General features: G+C 40.3%; 1 protein-coding gene across 4 annotated transcripts in view; it reads right to left on the bottom strand.

Annotated features, from left to right (window-relative positions):
- Window positions 1-373: 373 nt before the first annotated feature.
- Window positions 374-19,752, bottom strand: part of LOC142666153 (protein MTSS 1-like) — a 114,052-nt gene continuing 94,673 nt past the window's right edge. For 3 of the 4 annotated variants that reach the window (XM_075846109.1, XM_075846111.1, XM_075846112.1), the window contains 5 exons: window positions 13,791-13,905; window positions 11,559-11,690; window positions 10,493-10,643; window positions 8,502-8,528; window positions 374-6,534 (listed from right to left, as the gene is read on the bottom strand). In XM_075846109.1, the coding sequence (XP_075702224.1) occupies window positions 5,813-6,534; window positions 8,502-8,528; window positions 10,493-10,643; window positions 11,559-11,690; window positions 13,791-13,905 (1,147 nt within the window). In that variant the 3' untranslated portion in view covers window positions 374-5,812. The remainder of the gene's footprint in view (window positions 6,535-8,501; window positions 8,529-10,492; window positions 10,644-11,558; window positions 11,691-13,790; window positions 13,906-19,752) is intronic. The other variant, XM_075846110.1, reaches the window with a different exon arrangement.

The following is a 19,752-nucleotide window of genomic DNA, read 5'->3' as shown; positions in this document are numbered from 1 at the left end:
CACTTTTCTCAACACATCCAAGCGGCCACCTCCATCAATAGTGGTTCTCAATCATAGCACATGCAAGCACAGTCACAACGGCTACATTTCTTAAAAGGATTGTCAACGATTAAAAAAAAAAACAAACCCCATGGTTATTTTCTTCAAGAAACAGCGCCACAACAGTCCGTGGGTTGGGTCTGGTATTGAAGCTCAGCTCTATTGAGGTGAATAGGGCTGAGCTGCAATACCACACACTTCCTATGGACGGGTACGGCACTCTTTTTGGAAGAAAGCGGCAATGTCCATCTAGTCCTGGACAACCACTTTAACTTTTAAGTACATTTAAAATCGGGTTCCTGAAAATGCGTTTGCAGCACAAATAAGACACACGGTTCTTAATGTTCTTTAATTTAAAGCTAGAATATCAAGACAGTCATACAAAATAAGAAAACAATATACACAATTTACAAAAAAACTCTCAAAAAACAACAATTTGTATTTTTTGTTTTTAATTGTGCCAAAATTGGAATCATTGATAAAGCAAAAACTTCTATATGGCGTCTGTTTAACTACATGGGACCTTTCATCTGGTTTTGGGATTCAGGACTTGTGCAGATGCTGGCACAGGCAGCTCATTGATGCTGTATTTAAGATGGTACATTGTTACTGCACCACTGGGCATACCACTCAGGCACACGAGCCCCTGCTATTCACACAGAGTGGAGGGCGCTAGATTTGCAAATAGTACATTGGTTATGGACAACAGATTGCTTAGCTATTTCGATCGACGATCCCTATAATGTCCCCAGTAGAACGGATATGGTGTTTTGCCAGGAACCTCATCAATGTGGACACTACGCGGGCAGCCAAAGAAAAATACACATCAATCTGTAACTCTGTGTGTGGATGTAATAATTCTCTGTTATACTAGTTAGCGGTGTTATACTTTGTGGCAAAAGACAATGGTTTTCTGAATTCTGGTCAACTGACATTATTATGGCCGAGTCATCAAAATAAAAATAAGTCTCTTTTTAATTAAAAATTTATTACGAGGAAGTTTTGTTTTTTTGCGCAGAACACCTTAAAGGGGAAATAAAGTCTAAAATTATATGCTAAAAATACATGTGAGAAATCACGTTTATAAAGATTGTGATGGCGGACCACTGATCTCCTCCAAAGATACTATGACCTTTCAGAAGAACATATATAGACTGGATTTCCCGTTAAAGGGGTTCTTACAAGTTTTTTGGTAATAAAGTTGGTTGAAACCAGCATAGGAAGGGTTATTAGTTTGCATTTTAGTTCCTGTATTATCTTGGTCCCTGAGATCAAATCTCTGGCACAGTCCCTACATGGACAAACCGCTCTCCCAGAATGAGCAGAGAACCCGACTTTGTCCATGCAGGCGTCGGCCCCCATGATATACTCATAGGAATGGTTTTAAAACAGGAAAATCACTTCCTGTGCTCATTTCAACAAACTTTATTTACATAAACATATATTTTCACTACTAGTAACAGATCATCTAGGCCGCAATTTAACCTTACACAGCATTTTCTTCACAATTTACTCTGATGTCATATTAGAAAGGCAATGGCCCAACTTGTAATAATTCAAACATTTAAAACAGCACTCAAAATATAGATGAATAATTTTAAACTGGAAACCCAGACCTGCTGAGCCCATTATAATTATTTAAAAAAAAACTACTTTACAAATATTACCATGATTTTGTTTCTGCATATGCTGAACTTTCCAGAGCACAATGAAAATCAATTTCCTACGTAAGGTTTCATATATATATATATTTTTTAAAGAAAAAGTTTTAAAAACTAAATTTGGAAATATTTTTTTGTTTGTAATTAAGTACTCATTATTTCTATCCTAGACTAAAAAGAAAAATGTTTACATCTTTGCTTAAAAGTTTTAGCCTCCCCCCCTTAAAAAAAAAAAAAAGTTAAAACAGAGGATTGCTTATACACAGTGGAGACCAAGCGGCTTACAAGGAACATCGCCGCGGCACAGCCTCCCTAAGGGCTTATTCAGAAAAGCGTAAAACTCGTCCGTGTGCGGTGCATGGAAATCACGCACAGCACACCGACCCATTGATTTCAATGGGGCCATTCACACATGCAGGAGTTTTCACGCACCTATGCGCCCATTGAAGTAAATGGGTGCCTGAAATCCACACACAGCACATGGATGCACATCAGTGTGCTGTGCGTGATTTATGCATCAATTCCATTGGAAAAAAAAAAGATGTGCTTTGAGAGTGCGTGAAAAAACACATGCCACTCGCAAAGCACAGTTGCAATAAACGCAACGCACACGGACAAGATTTGCGCACGTTTTTTAGGCGAGTAAATCGGTCAGGCTCATGTGAATGTAGCCTAAAGCTGGCCATACATGTTAGATCTAATAGACCAAACGTAAATGTTGATCATAAAGATGACACCTCTTACATCTCATATTGGGGGAAACAATAAAATTGGCTGGTAAATTCCAACATGGCCAATCTTCTTTTAGTCCCATGAGGGAACCCCTTAGTATGTCTCGCAGCCCCATCAGATACTGCCAACAGTAACCTAATGCATATGGTAGGCATAACACCCGACATATTGGCTAATAATTGACAGGGTAGATACTTATTAATACTAGTGCAGCCCCAAAAATGTCTGCCTCTGCTGAATGCATATCAGAGATCCCCTTTAACTTACAGTAGACATGTTGATTTTTTTATTTTTTCAATTTTACTTTACTTTTTTTTATTAAATACAATCTTATCAAGCTTAATGCAAAAATCAGACATATAATCAAGCAATCAAAATGCCTCTGAACCCAAAATTAAAAACTAGTAGTACAGAAAACCTTCCCCATGTGGAAATACTTAAAGTGAAAGCCACCAAATTATTTACAACTAACATAAAAGACCTTAAAATTTAAGACAGACACAAAATATATATTTTAAAAGCAAGATTCAAGACGATTTAACAAAGTACAAATATATAAATGTCAAGTGACAGGAAAATCAATACAAGTGTCTTTTTTCTTCTTCCACACTTGCGTTAAATTGTGCAGGGTAGGTGTAAAGCTTTTGAAACAAAGCAGAATGACAGGCAACTGCTGAACTTGGTTAGACTTTCATTTCCGTATGGTCGCCATATTCCAAATGACAATATATTATTCGGGCGAAGATAGAATCTTTAGAAGCAAAAATTAGATTAACAAAAAGCATCGGACAAACTAGACCAGAATCCCAGGTCTCCTTTACGTTTCCCGATGCAACTTATTTTGAGAACGACAAAACAGAATATCGGATTTTTTTTTTTAGAAAGCTCATGTGGTTTCCTAGGGAATACGAGTAAGGTTCAAATTAGGTATCTGTAGAAAGTAAAAAGCTATAAGTGTATATATAGGTCAGTAGGTTGATGCAATATATAGAATATTTTACATAATAGGCTTGTTTGGGTATGAGACTAGGTCACTGTCCAAGCTGAAAAAATCAAGCCTATATCTAAGAAAGTGACTTTTTGCTATCAATAGTCACGATGATACTTTAATACAGGAAAAAGCCATCAAACTGACTTTCTTAAATTGTATTCGAGATGGAGTTTTTGTTAAGATGGCAGAGGGGTAGGGTAATATATGACCGATATTACAGTGGCCTTAAAAACAAAGCTAATGATAAAATAAATTTTGAGAGTCTCAGGGCTTTTGAGATCCATCTATTATTTTAATAGACAGATAGATATCTACATATCGATCTATAATGAGAAAAAGAATAAACCAGCACAGCAACAGCAGTGGGTGCAGGACTCCTAGGTTGAGGCTAGGAACCCTTGTTAATGAAATCCCTAAAAAATGAAGAGACAGCACTCCAAGGAAATTGGTGAAAAAAAGTGGCGTGTTTATTCACCCCAGGCAGGCAACGTTTCGATCCGTCTCTATGGGATCTTTGTCAAGCCTGGAGTGCTGCCTCTTCATTTTTTTGGGGATATCTATATATATATATATATATATATATATATATATATATATATATATCTCAAGTACAAGAATTCCTGTACATGAGGCTGTTCCCCAAATCTGTTTAGTCCAAAAGTTTGCACTTGGCCGTTAAGTGTGATTTACCCCTACTTTGCGCATTATAGCTAAAATAATACTGAGATGGTGATATGCAGGTATTATTTTAAATAACCCAAAGAATTTAAACTAACTTTTTTGTAGTTACTCGTTTTAACCAGTAGGGGGGCAGCACTAGCTCACTGGTTGTATATTACAGACTGGTACTAAATGCGGCTATGCCATCTAACATAACATAACTCTTGCTGAATTCCAACTACGTTCTGATCCATTCGGCGGTAACTTATTTATCACCACTGCTTAAATAAACAGTCTAAAGCCAAGTGGATTAAAGCTCAAATTGTGCATTCACATACTGCTACAAAGCCATAAATACCATCAACTGAGTGGCATAGAACATCCTCATAAGAGTCTTATATCTGTTCTGTAGCCCAGCTACTCCATCAAGCAGCCAACGCTGCATGAGTACATTATTAATTGATAAGGGGGTTGCCTCATTTTTTTGCTATTGGAATTTTTTGGACTCTTAGCCGGAGTCTGGGAGGACTGGTGTGTTATATATATATATATATATCTCCAAATAATGTATATACATACATACACATATGTATATATACACACACATCCAACAGCTAAAAAACATTTGGATGTAAGACGGACACAGCAAGCAATCTTCTAACAGCTCACCTGAATGTAACAGCGCATATAACCCCATCAGTATTACTCTATGTCCCTTGCCACAAAGGTGTGAATGGACCCTAGGGTTTAAAAGTCACGGCCCATAGACAAACATTAAGCAGTACACACTGTGTGCGCAAACTCAATGGGATCTCTGGGTTGTCCCAGCTGCACAGCAGCATTGTGTGCCACACTGCCAGGCTACAGGTAAAATTGCTGTAGCCTAAAGATCACTAAAAGTAGTCTGCATAAAATAACTCTTAAATAAATAATTCTGGTTTAATGTGTTTCTGTACAAAGAAAAATTGGCTATGCACTGTACAACCCACATTTCTGCTAGTAATCAGCTTGTATATATCCTAATTCAAGTGTAATGTTGGCATCCAACTTGTGGGCAATACAAAAGATGGCAGTTATTTCCTTAAAAAAAAAAAAGTGCAATGCCCATAATGCAATGTGAATAAGTGTGATAAATACAGTCCTGCAATAGTACAGCAATAAGTGGCATTACAGTAAATGCTGGCATGTCGGTTGCTATGTGCTCCTCTGCATAGCAACAAGTCTGCTCAATCAGGGCTGCAGGAAGTCAGTGCTGCAAACTTGTATGACTTCTAATAAAAAAAAAAAAGGAAATATGCACGAGAATATAACTTCCTGTTAATGGGGGGGGAGATAGCCGCTAAGACTTGTGACAACACAGGAGAACGACCGGTGTTTTGGGTCAAGCAAAAAGACAAATCCGTGTACAAACTGCTTTACCTGGGTCCAGGCACTTTGCCATTGCAGCCCTGGCCTGAACACTAGAAAGTGATCCCAAGTGAAATAAATCATCTAAAACACATAGCACTAAAATAAAAAGCACGCTAAAAAAATAAAAAAAATGATCCTGGAAGATAAATGTAGGTAGAAACCGAGAGCGAACCGAGCCCTACATAATGGCAGCTAACTGAGCCGATGACCATAAACAATCGTAACTCCACCGTTTACATCCTATTAAGTCTTAATAATAGTAATAAAAATATTGTCTCTTTAACTGAAGCAAAAGAAAGGACAAATGAGGCAACCTGCTTCACTTGATCTGCGGGGCTGATCGATCATGACTGATTGTTTTTCTAAGCTTTACTCCACGTCTTATCATGGAGAGCATATCGTCCTGGTGTACGACATCCTCATTATTGCCGACGCTGGTGGGTTCTGCTTCGCTCGTGCTTGGAGCAGATGTAGCGGGTGTTGGTGTACTATCTATTGGTCCTGTGCTGCTTGCAAACGCTTTCTGTGGGCTCAAGGGCAGCGGATTGATCCCTCTAGAATAGGAAAAGGATTGCTTAGGTATGAAGGCACAATATGTTGTTTGCATGGCATTGAGGCTTTGAGCAGAGGAACATAGTCCTGGCTTTATCTGAGCGAGAGCAGATCTATGATTCTGGATAAAAGGGAAATCTTCGCTGTTCGTCCTCTCACCAAAAGGGTTTATAGGAGCATCTGGTAAAGTTGGGGTTTTAACTGGCACCACGGGAGTTCGGATGGGTATTGGAACGCCGCTGATTGTGCCTCTTCTTAATGTTGGCTTGTTGGAAGGTTTCCTCTTTATGGTGGCAACGTAAGGTGATCGGACAAGAGGGTCAGGCTCAGCTAAAAGACTGACAGTGGATGCGGGCCTCTTGGCTTGAAACATTCTTCTGTAATTCTGGCTAATGTCGCTGTTTCTGGGAATTGTAGATGACTTGTCAAAATCCAATTGGTCGGTTTCTTCTTGTTCTCCATGTAGCGAGATATAATCATAGTCTGCAACTAAAGATAATAGAAAAAAAATGAAATAAAAACACAGCCAGGTGAAAGAAACAGAGGAACTACTCAATATCACAAAAAATGGCAAAATAGGCAGAGCAAACATTACAGTTCAGAATCAAATAAAATCCATTTATATGGATATGAAAATAATTGCACTTCTTAAAAAGCTTCCTGCCCAATGTGCTCACGAATGTTCCCATCTATGTAGTAATACATTTGTGATCCACTGTATCTGGGGGGACAGGGAGTAGAAATCATTGTCAGTCATTACAGTAGCAATGGAGAACTGTTTTGATCAGACTTTTCCCTGCTCTCCCCTCCCCCCGCATCCATCTTAGCTAATCTTCTGTATGTTACTCTAAATCACACCGCTATATGTAATTAATTGGTAGGAATGTCCACATTACGGCCTACATAGAGCGAAGAATAATAATCGTTCAATTAGGGTTTCCACTCATTTTGATGGAGTGAGCTGAGGCAAGCGTGCAGGTTTATGGGAGGTCCGGAGAGATAGATATTGGCCAAGAGCTCTAATGCATATTGCCAGGGTACGTTTCATTGTGGCCCCTTCAAGTAATACCATCTGATCTGATAATTTAATGTACATTATGCCCTTTTACCAGGTTAAAAAATGTAAAATAAATCTGTGGAAGCAGAATTTTTTAACCATAGCCCAAGCTTAAAGCGACCCTCCAGTCTCAGGACAAAATTATAAATGTGATGGAGTAATATTTCCTGGTGCCCTCCAGTTGTGCCCCTCTGCAGTTAATCCGCTGTTTTAGGGTACCCTCTGTGCTTCTCAGACTGAGACTAAGACACTCCGTATGTTCACGAATTGGGCAGAACTGTTCACTTGTCTCTGACTTGTAGTCTAAGAAGCGCTGCAGCCATTTTGGGACAGCAGAGGGGACCCTAAAACTATAGATCCATGGCAGAGGGGCACAACTGGAGGGCACCAGGTATCATTACTCCATATAAAACATCAAATTAGAAGTGTTGTCCTGGGATCGGAGGGTCGCTTTATAGGGAATGTATCACCTCTAATTTCTTTTTACTAATTGAAAACAGGTAAAAAAAAATTTGTCTATTTTTATTTTTGAATTGTACATGATTATGCGATAGCCATCTTGGCAGAACTGCTTTAACAGCATTCAGCGGTATGCTTTACAGCAGCCACATGGACCATGGGAACCTGTGAACAGGAGGGGACCCATTGACTTCTATGGTAGCGTTTTTTTAGGTATGCTGTGATCTGTGCAGAGGTCGTTGTAATGGAAAGGAGGGGCGCATGCGCCAATTCAGAAATGGAGAATACAGGGCTACACGTGATCACTGCTTCTACACTGCCTGGCCCGGTCCATCAGGGAAGGGAGGGATGGATGGATGGATGGATGGACTCGGGAGAGAAGATCGAGCTTTTTGGAGCAACGGTGATGCCCTCGTTGCTCCAAACAGCTCATTTGCATATTAAGAATAAACTTCTATTTCTGCAACGGAGCCACACATCTGAAAAAGGAAAACAGCCTGATATGAGGCTACACTATCTTACTGTACCGCTGCTTTTATAGGCCAATTTCTGGTGACATAATAATATTGACAAAGGCAAAAGATGGGGAGAATACCAGTTTGGATTTGCAAAAAGCAGTTCACACAGTGAAAGCTCGGAGGCAGGAAACCGCATTAGAACAAGGGTTCTATTAAACAGATATATTTGTACATCTGCTGGGAATACTATTATATAGGTGACCTCAATTAACTAATTCAGTGCCAATCACCACAAAGCAATGTCGCTCATGAGAGTCCATCTCTTCAACTAAAAGTGTTAAACGTCAAACAATATCACCCAGCAATGGAAAACTATTATGGGTGGGGGGTGAACACAACGTTGTAGCACATGACAGGCACAACACCACATTACATATGATTGGAGCAGCCCAGTCCAATCCAATGAAAAAGCAGATTCTTACCAAAAAGAGAGGGGTCCTTCTTTAAGGCTGTGGAAAGAATGCACATATGTTGGTTGAGACACCAGGGAACTTATGAAATAGATGCTTACAACAAGCTACGTGCCATGCTGCTCCCATTTAATCATAAAGCAAGTCACCCTCTTGAAAGGAGTTTTATCCTTTAAACCAAGCTCAGGTTACAACAGTGCTCTCATTTTTTAATATACTACGGACCTCATGTAATAAATCTACTTAAAGGAATGGTCTTTCCCCTAGCAACCAGGTTCCTAGGGGCAGTAACATGCTGTGAATGAAATTCTCTAACCTATATAATGGGGTCGAATTCTGAGGAGAACCATTTTAATACGGCCGTGCCATAGATCAGGTCTGTTGAGTAGATTTCTGGTCTTAGCGGTTGAGAAACTAAAGTGATAGTGTCCTGAAGAACATGTTGGTGCTATATAAATAAAGATCATTATTATTATCGAGCAGGGCAGCTGAAGGGCATTAGATTTCCATGAGACTGGGCCACCCAGCAGAATCAGCACAAATACAGGTGCCAGTTACAGCTCTTCTATTCTGTGCATGGACAAAGCAAAAGGGCTGTGATGATGCCAACACACAGCGACAGCCCCTCGGCTCTCGGTAAGTGGCACATGAATTTGGCGGACATGTTGGGCAGTCATAGAACAAATAACCTCCATACCTTACTACTTGTATTGCTCCCACTTGTAAAGTGAATCCTTTATTATGCCACTCTCTAACAATGGGGAAACGTATTACTCGTTCCTCGCCAGTTTCCTGGCATAAAAAAGTTGCAAGTTCCTCAAAAGTTGCAATTTGAGGCATTTGTGCTGCTCACGCCGCTTAACTTAAAAGTGCTCAACAAATTTACTATAATTTACGCCAGAAATTGGCATAATCTATAGCGCACATCTAGTCCAGTTCATAGCTGTAGATTTGACTTTCTAGCATACGGATCGCCAGAAATGTGCCTAATTTTTGTTAAAAGGCGCATCTTACTTGAGCACTCTTCATATTTAGGCTAATCCCACATCTCGTTTTGTGCACACCTTTGTGGTCTACGACGACGAATACGTTTTTAAAGTTACAAAAAACGTATGCATTTGTACCATACACTTACGTTTTTTTTGTAGTATAAGTCGTATACGTTTTTGTCTGTTCTCACTTCTAAAAATGTATAAATTTTTTGTTCTTGAGCTAAATCAAACTTTGTAAAGTCAAAATGTAAAGCAAGTAGGGAATGGCTGCAGCATTTTCTGGCACCAGTACTGAGGGGCTTGGCAGGGGGAGGGACGGTTTTGTCTCAATCTGGGCAATTTCCCATATATGGTGACAAAAACGTATACGGTTGAAGATTGCATAAGTCGTCCATACGTCGCCATTGACTTCAATACAAATAAAAACGTATATGTGTGGTACACGTTTTGGAAAAGTACTGAAAAGCATAGTAGATTACGCTTTTCAGGACATGTAAAAAAAAGATCGAACGGAAGCGCACATACGACACCATTAGGGCACCTGTCCTGAACATAGAAATAAATATACACTCTGCGGTACATGTTTGACACGTTTTTTTCATCTCAAAACATGCACGTCAGACGTACAGTAAAAACTAGATGTGAACTTAGCCTTACACTAGCAGCTGAAATGCCAATCCTAATAACACCCCCCCCCCCCACGTGTCTCCAAGCTTGAGTACCACATTATGTGTACACCATTCAAGCAAAACAATATGATTCCTGATTTAATGCTGAAAAACATCCAGCACAAACAGATAGGACGTTCCCATTAGGCATTTAATTTAGACCCCCCTGATTCACTTAAAATGCTATTTTTAGGAGAAGCTATATGGCTGCACCAACTGTAAAAATAATATATATAGAGTTTCAAGCAATGGTTTCCAACTACGTTCCTGCTTTAGAATGCATGGTTTAGATACAGCTTGAGGAAAATACAGCCCGATATGTAACATAATATGCGCAACTCACCATGAGAGGGAATAGTGTCATCTGAGCATGAAGGAGTAGTGGTCTGTGTGCTGTACCCACTGGAGCAATGTAGAGAATCACGACTAAGTTGTATTTCTGAGTGCAGACCTTGACTTAAAGCCAAAGCTAGGTGATCGCGTGCAAGTTTTGGCTGCAACAACAAGTACGTAAAATTAACACCAATAAATTGTAAAAGCAATACTGTGTATAAATACTACAAATCTAACGTTATCCACCTATGTTTATTTTCGCAAAGATATGGCTGACATGGCACTAAGAGATTGGATTAGACATGGCTAAGATATAGACAAAGCCCTGCCGAGCTGCAATTCTGCCATAATGTTTTTCATAAGGTTTTCCCATCTCAATGTTATCGATGTCAGAAAAATATGCCATCCCTTTCTGATCAGTGAATCCGACCTCTGGTAGCCCCCATTGACCATGAGAATGAAGGGGCTGCAGTGCTGCTTTAGTGCTACGTGCCCTTAATTCCCAGGATCAGTAGGGGTCCCAGAGGTTTGATCATCGCCAAGATAGTTCATCACAATATTAGATGGCAATAACCCTTTGACTTGGAGACCTGAGTAATCTGATGAAGACTAGTAGCAACGGATGTGTTGCGGGGCAATCCCATACAAAAAAACAATAAATCTGAAGTTGTTAGGTAATGCATCCCTAGTAACCAGATTTACTCAACTCCAAGCTGGATTTATACTATGCTGAACGCAGATAATGAAAGCAGATTGGCAGCCGTCCTACGGTGCCAACCCAATATACGACTGCGGTATTAATCATATTTCTAAAAAGAAATTTAGATGGAGAGCTTTTTTAAAATTATATCAACTTAGAAATCGTGTCATTCACTTGAAGGCGTTATCTGATGCCCTATTGTACATATTCCCGATTAAAAGTGGGTCCCAAGCAGGTGATCCCCTTCTATGACTTCCCTATGTCTGGTAAGCCAGAACAGAAACCCGATCGGATATTCTTTACATATATATATGCAATCCCTTTCACTACAACATCTCATCATGTAATGGTAACTTGTGTAGTATTTGAAACCTGCCTTAGCCATGACTTGTGGTGGTGGAGCCTTGAATCCATCGTTGGTCAGGCTTGATTTCAAAGTGCCATTCTCTCCACTGGGTCCACTAATGGGAGAGATCTGTTGAGTGCTGTTCATCATCATCTTGGGATCCTGTAAGCATGGTCATGTTTAGAGATATGTCCTACCAACTCTGTTGGTCCAGACAAGCAGAAGAGTAAACCATCAACTCCAATGATCATAGATTGAAAATGGTTACAAGCTCAGGTATGTCATTGCCAACATGGAAGTAACTTCTGTATCTGTATAGAACGTATGATCTATTGTCCTAACATGGTGACGTGAATATCTTCTGTTTTAAGACTTTTAAGAATTGGAAACATTACAAGTCAGGGATCCACCACTACATATAGTGAAACCTCAGAGACAACTGCCCAAAATTGCATTGAAAAGTGGTATTCTAGGAAGGTGGTCTTCCCAAAGAAGATGACCAGTAAGCATAATATATGGTGGAACTGAAAACGTGACACAAAAAAATCTGGTCTGGATAAGAGGGTGGTCTTCTCAAAGAGGTGGTCTTCTGGTTTTCTTGCCCATGCCAACAATCTGCATTTCCCTGCATTAGAGTGAAGTGTGTGTATTTAACATCCAGCAGCAGTACAACCAGCGTAAGTATCAAGAAAGTCTTTATTTCAAGCACCAAATGTCAAGAGGGACTTCAATGTGAAGGACTTCCTCTACTGCTCGGTTCTATGCCTGTCGGAGGAAATATGGGTTGGCAGCTAGTGACGCAGTGAGAGGAAGTTTCTCTCTACTTAAGTACCATTGAGGGTGCTTCAAGCAGTTAATGAAGAGATTCATGCCCACTGTCCAACATCAAGGCATGTATGGTCTTAATGGGTTTCACATTACAGAGAGCACATGTTCGGTGACCGCGTGAGGCCAAATACCACTTGTCGCACATGCAATAACCTTAAAGAGTGACTACACTTTCAAACTTTTGACATGTCAAAGCCACTTATCAAAAGTTTGGATCCTTGGGTGTCCGGGCGCTGAGACCCCCACCGTTGCAGAAACGAAGGTGCAGAAGCGCTCAGTCGAGTGCTTTGCTCCTTCGGCTGTGTCGGTGCTCCCGGTCAAGCTGAAGGCGGCTCTCATAGACGTTCTATGTGAGCGGTCTTCAGCCTGACAATGAGCGCTGATCACAGCCAAAGGAGCAAAGCACTCAGTTGAGTGCTTCTGCACCTTCGTTTCTGCAACGGTGGGGGTCTCAGAGCCCGGACCACCACTGATCCAAAAGATGGATGAAAGTGTAGTTCCTATTTAAACTCAAATGTTACAAATAAAAAATGAAATGCAATATGAAAATCCCCCAGTTAGCATTTCCGTAGCGTTTCTGGTAGCAATATCAGGGCCATCACTATGAACTTTAAAATTCACTGCAAGGGTGGCATAGTAGGTACTTTGTCCTCTTGTCAAACTGGCTGTACGTGTTTTAAAGAATGTACATATAAAATAGGTAAGGTTCTGTTCACATCTGCGTTGGGGAAACCTCCGACGGAACGTCAGAACGGGACCCCAACGCAGATGTGAACAGAGCCTAAACTAGATTATTGCACCACTGGGAGAATGGATAAATGTAATGAAATCTTCTGCATAATACGGTTGTAAACGGATGACAAGCAGCGAAATATGTCACAGCTGCTTAACGCTTTCTCTATTGAAAGAACATACCCATTCAACAATGTTGTACCAGTGTGTATATGTGGCAGTAAGGGAAAATAACTAGTACTGACTAATAGCTATCTTAGGCCCTGTTCACATCACGCCAATTGTATATATAGGGTTCCTCTCACCCGAGAGCGGTCAAGAGAGTGTCCTTTTGGCTTCCATCGTGCTGTTATATGTCGGAATAGTCAACTACACTTTCCTATGACGAGGCATGACGCAAAAACATTTACCGTTTGGTATACATTTTTACCATGGATGTCTATGGGCAACGTATGCCACTGTATGCCTATGCAACGGCATACGTCAGAGCCTTCCGTCAGAGATAATGTTGGGCAATAAGGGTTAAAAAGGTTTTCTGGGAAATTGCATTTATGGCTGATACTAAGGATAGGAGCATGATGTTCCACAGACCCTTCACTCTAGAAATCCATGTGGGGGGGTCTCCGGTCATGAGCTCCCATCAACAGGTCATATGATAGATAAAGGTGAACATTACTCTTAAGACAAGTGTATTCTCATTACCTGGAAAATAGTCTCCAGCATTAAGGTGGAAGATGGACGCATGTGAAGGGTTTCCATTGAGCTTGAGATGGAGTCCATAGACGGCACATGCCTTATTGATCCATGCAGATAATTACTGTTGACAGAAATAAAAATAAAAGTCACTATTGTATTAGGTCAATGGAAGTTACACTTCATAACTAAGTGGACTATTCTACTAATGTTGACTATGAGAGGACTGCTACGGCCCCCTGCTGCAGTCTATATACTGGTATTTTTGCCATGAATAAGAATACGGCTAGTGTTCGAAACGCGTAGGCTCGGGCATTTGCCCTTTAGAAACCACCTTGATACTGCGTCTATCTTCATTTTTACTTATATTTTCATACTAATGAAAGTGGGAACACTGAATCCCTTTTAATCATCAAACAGCGCTGGATCTATTTCTCTTTTTTCCTATATACTGGGGTACATACATATGATCTATGTCTAACATAAGTCTATGTTATTTTCTGCTAGGCCATATAAAATTGCAAATTGTCTCCTGGATAGATCTAATGGACTCCTAAAATCCCCAGGATTTTGCCCAAGCCTAGGTTATATACGTTGATAACCAAGAAAAATGAGTATACTTATTATATATTTAGTATTTGTGTATAAAGAAATGTCTTCAGTACAACACCACAAAAAACTGGATCCTGTTAAATAACCGGCTTGGCAGCTTTGTAGAGAATCAATAGTATATATCTTTATAGCAGGGTATGAACAGTCACATACATCAAGTGCAGAATAAACCTCGGACAATGTAGTCAGACTAAACATTCCTAACAAGAAGCCTTTTATATCGGCAAACCCCGGTGACTGATCCTCCTGGTCACAAGAGATTATTATTTCACCCAGTCAAACACCTTTCTATTGGAATGTAAAAGTAGATGGCACCTGGGAATGGAAGACATCTGATAGCCGGGCAGGCTACGCACCATGCTGACCTATGGTAACCCAAATTGATTGTGGAATCCAAGCTTCCCCTGATAAAGAAGCTGGGGGATTCTGACTAGGGATTAAGATATTGATGGCCGGGTAAAGTTACAAAACGTTGGAAAGAAGAGTCTACACTGATGATCTGTAAAAGGCTTTGCTGATGTCATTCTATTCAGTGACCGTAGCTGCTGACAAGACACAAATAACCGATCATGCCAGAAACGTTCCAGTTCATTAGTCTGAGCAAGGTGATAACTGCATCTGACCACTAGATGGCACTCTCATTCTATTCCGGTCTGGAGTTCGGATTCCATAGCATAGATATGGGAAACCTGTGGGTCCCCAGCTTTAGTGGAGAGACAAGTCTTGGTATTCATAGCCAGCGACTAGGTAGAACAACAAATTTATTATCACAATTCCTGGAAAACGACACATTGCCAAAGCCTGCTGACATTAGCAATTGTGCTGAACGGACATATTTCCCTGGTAAATCCAGTGAAATTAATCATTTAGACTAGTCGTCATAGATGTAAGGATACAGTGAATACGATTATAACACATAGTGCATAGCCTGTATATGCCTCCGCATGGTATCTCTGTGCTGCACCGTAATACGGAGATAGTCTACCCTAGAAGAATCGCATACGGCATCCAATGGACCATGCCATGTTTTATTTCTATCAGATTCAAATGCAATCAGAGAGAAAATCAGCGGTACAGTGTGGCCCCCATAGACTTTTATTACGTCTTCCACCCACCGAAGTAAACAGAATACAAAGCAACACCAAAAATTCTCCTCACCATCCAAGTCATGCAAATTTATTCGGACTATAATGCAGTGCTGGACAGCGAAGTGTAGGAGTCCATTATGTCCTGTGGTGGGTAATCTGGGTACATTGGTGTTACTAGACATGGCCTGGCGCAAGCGGGTGATGCCATGTTGGTGATATTTTTACTTCTCACGGTGTATGCGGCTATTATTTGTTTACCTATTCGTACCACTGTATATTGATTGACAAGTAAATTATTGATACACTATATGGAAGTCGGAAGCGGCACTTGACACCGTCCGTCTGTTATAAGTAGGTGTTTTTTAATTAGCTTCTATTACGTGCAATAAAGATATGTTTGTACATGATCCACTTGGAAATATAGTCTTTATATATTGATATATTGAATTTGCAAGGGATATTGTAGGTTTTCTATAATGTATAAATTTGATCTTTAATCAAAAGACATTTAGATCATTTGAAAAAGTGGAGGAACACAACAATGTTACTGGAGTGTCCTTAATGACTGCATTTTTTTAAAGATCTTTTCCTATAAAATGTAATGTCATTACACGTGAAAGAAACAACTTTATAATATGAGGATTTAATCACATAAGACCTTAAAGGGGGTTGTAAAGAATTAACGTCCACAGGTATAACGTGGTATTGTAGTGCAGCCCCACTGACTTCAATCTAACGGAGCTGCAATACCAGACACAACCTATGGACAGGTGTAGCGCTATCTCTGGAAGAAAGCCAATATGTTTTTCTAATCTTGTATAATCCCTTTATGAGATGATAAATTTTGATTACATAAAAAAAAAAATTTTACGTTTAGTCGCGACTTGCCATGAGTAAGAACGTGCGATACGTCTGAAACACGTAGGCTAGTCGATGCATTCACCCCATATGCAGTTTGGATTTTAAATGCTGATAACATTTGAAGACTATTTATTTCTTAAATTGCGCTGGATCCAAGTTTTCCTTTCCCTGCCTGTTACCTCATCGGGTGCCGCCACGAGGATCCCTGCGCAGATTGGATTCGCTGCCTCTAATCGGTGAGCTGGAGGATCCCCCCCCCCTTTTTTTCTTTTTCTTGTTCTGCAGAAGCAACCTGCTTTTCAGCTAGAAAGTAAGTTATCCGGGCCCATCCCTTTCTACAAACATATTGTATACATGTACTGATCCCTGGGGGTGTTGAGGGAGGAGATTAAAAAATAGTGTCAAATAATGCCCTTTTGCAATATGACACCGAAGGCCATCAAGAAAGAGTAGGAGATCGGGGTACGTCGTATTCATTAACTTTCATTTCATTCACATTTAGAAAAAGTTGTATGTGACTTTCTAAAAAGACCTGGCCCACAATACATTTTTCTTCTTGAGTGATCTCCTTGTGGCCTGCCTTTCCTTACTGTGCTGATCAGACGCCCTGAGAAGTCTGAAAATATTCATCCTTTATAAAAGCCTGTAGGTTTCTTCACTAATCCTAACCGCAAGAAGGAGATCTCCTCTGCCAAACACGACAGTGCTGGAGGATCCTTACATGGCCATATAGAAAGCGGACACTATAATCTAATAACGAAAACATCTCCAGGGAAGAATCTCCAACATGTTCCTACACGGCTCGGCTTAGACACTCATGAATCTCAGCGTGGCTTATAGTTTAAGTTAAAAGTTCACCTGTTTATAAATTACGGACATGTAGTCATGGAAAAAAAAAAAAAGTTCTATAATCCGAAAACCAATCAGATTCCTCTTTCCAGTTCTGGTTAGTAAAGAGAAGGAATTGTCTTATAGGTTGCTACAGATATCAGCTGTAATCTGTGACCTTAAAAGAACCTCTGAAGACTACAAGTCCCAGCATGCCTGGCCAGCCTTCCTTCGTTCCACAATTGCTGTGAAGCCTCTATAGTCGGGTACTCTTTTGGAGGCCTAGACCAGCACCAAACTTCAGAACAAACGGTGCTCTACACAGTGATTGAACAAAAAGGTTTTCTGGGACTTTACATTGATGGTCGTCTATTCTTAGTCACGGAAATACCTGGCCCAGCAATGTCCATACGCACGCGCGCACGTAGCTGTGCCCTGTACTGCAGCTTAGTCTATTGGGTTGAGCTGCAGTACCAGGCACAGACAAAATCATATGGACGTCGCTGTGCCAGGTACTGCACCGCTGCTCCTTTGATGATCGGTGGGGTTCGCAGAGGGTCGGACCCCAACAATTATACATTGCGGTACTGCGCATGCTCGGCCACCGCTCCATTCGATGAGACTTGTGGATAGGTGATAAATTATGTTTATAGGAAAACCCCTTTAGTGTTAAATCCCGAAAGAAAACACCCTATAATTTTACTGGAAATCTCGGACACAGAATTCTAAGCATTCTATTGATTTGTTCACAATTTGGCACTTTGTTTAGAGTGTTGCGTGATGGAACTATATCCTATACGGTATTTTAGAAAATGTATGGAGGGCTGTACTCCTGAATTACAACTTTGTAATCTTCTAACATGTGTCAATGACTTGCTAGATTATCAGTTTTGAGTAAATTTTCACTTTAATTATTCAAGTTGACCATAGATATAAAGATAATAGAGCAGATTTACTATTCAAAATGCACCAGAACAGGTGTACATCCTGTGCGGCCCAGTTATAAACTTTTTTTGGCCCACTCGAAAAGACGTTTGGCTTATATTTAACATTGTGCAGCAAAAATGTCTTAAAATTTGGTGCAAAAACAAAAACTGGCATAAACTAAGCAAACTTATAAGTGATATAAGAAAGAGGAAAGTGTCTAACCTGACTAGCTAGATGCGACAAATTTATTATACCGCATGCACCATTTTTATATATTTGGTGCATTTTCTGACTGCCTGGTCTAAGTTTATGCTGTCTAAAACAGACAGTATTAGTAAATCTGCCCGAGATTGTCTGATCCCACTGGTAACCCATGTTGGAGCTATACTAGCCACAAAGTGATCAGCTACAACTGATGGAACAGTCACTGGTTGTTATTCTCCGTCACCGTCTTCTATCTCTACAATATCGTAACTCCAAGCCGAGAATTTCCTATTCTGAAAAGTTTAAACTACAATCTTGTAATCTCAGCAAAACTCTTACTGGATGTTCTATAAAATGAAAAATGTAACATTGGGATGTTTATGTGATCATGACCTGTGTGTATCCATAGTTAGGTATGGAAGTACAAAAATATTGCATGGCATCCCGACACGGTCTGTCCACGTCAGCAGCAAGTTGCAGCCGGATGATGGATTCACAGTACAGGACTGAGAGTTTGTAATTCCCTGAAGTCTTGTGCTTGAATGATTCGATCTTTCCTGCATGTAAAGGTCCCTTCTGTCCTATCCCTATAATGTTAAGGATTTGCTATTTACGCGAGTCTATAAAACCTTACTGCAGTTGTAAGCTTTTCCACTAGAGTCCACAATATCCGTTTCTAAAACTAAACAAAACTCATCACAACTGTACGTAAAGTACAAGGATTATTTTTGCCTGCTAAGCAGAGAACATCTTGACCTCCCCCTCCCACTCGGCGACGAGCTTCTAGCCTTTGACAAAAGGGTCAGATGCTATTTTTAACAGCTGCTAAAAAACAAAAAAAACGCCTTTCCATTTGCTGTGCTGCTTTCCAACATCTGTTAAATCTCTTCCTCTCACAGAGGTCCCCGGCTAATTGGCAGCCTGTCAGAGAGCGCTGCCATGTGCCTGCATCTATGGGCTCGTATCCTAACAGAAATACAAAAAAACAAACACACATACAACAAAAACAGAAAACCCCACAACAAAAACAAAGCGACAGAATCCAGAAGCTGGGAGAAGAACAGGCGATGAAAGCTTTCGCTTTTGTTCTGGGGGGTGAATGACAAAGGCAGCACAGCTTCCCGGGTCTTCATATAAGGGCAGCGACAGAAGTAAAACCATCTCTCCGGGACTTCACACACGTGACACTATAGTAATATATCCAATACTGCTATGCAAACCTTAAACAGTACATGGCACAGATAAATGTGAAAGCAGAAGATCTTCAGATGACCATTAACTGCACTCACCATGTATGCCCTGCCTTAACGTTATAGAGAAAAGCAATTCATTGATCAGAACTACAATTGTGTATTTACTAGAGAACTACCCATCAACTTTTTTTCTTTTTACAGTCGGTCTCTTCTGGTCAGTTCTGTGCTGCAGCTATTGGAATACCAGGAGCCGTATAT

The sequence above is a fragment of the Rhinoderma darwinii genome, chromosome 13, assembly GCF_050947455.1.
Source record: "Rhinoderma darwinii isolate aRhiDar2 chromosome 13, aRhiDar2.hap1, whole genome shotgun sequence".
NCBI classification, from domain to species: domain Eukaryota; kingdom Metazoa; phylum Chordata; class Amphibia; order Anura; family Rhinodermatidae; genus Rhinoderma; species Rhinoderma darwinii.
This window is presented reverse-complemented; position numbering and strand designations above follow the sequence as displayed.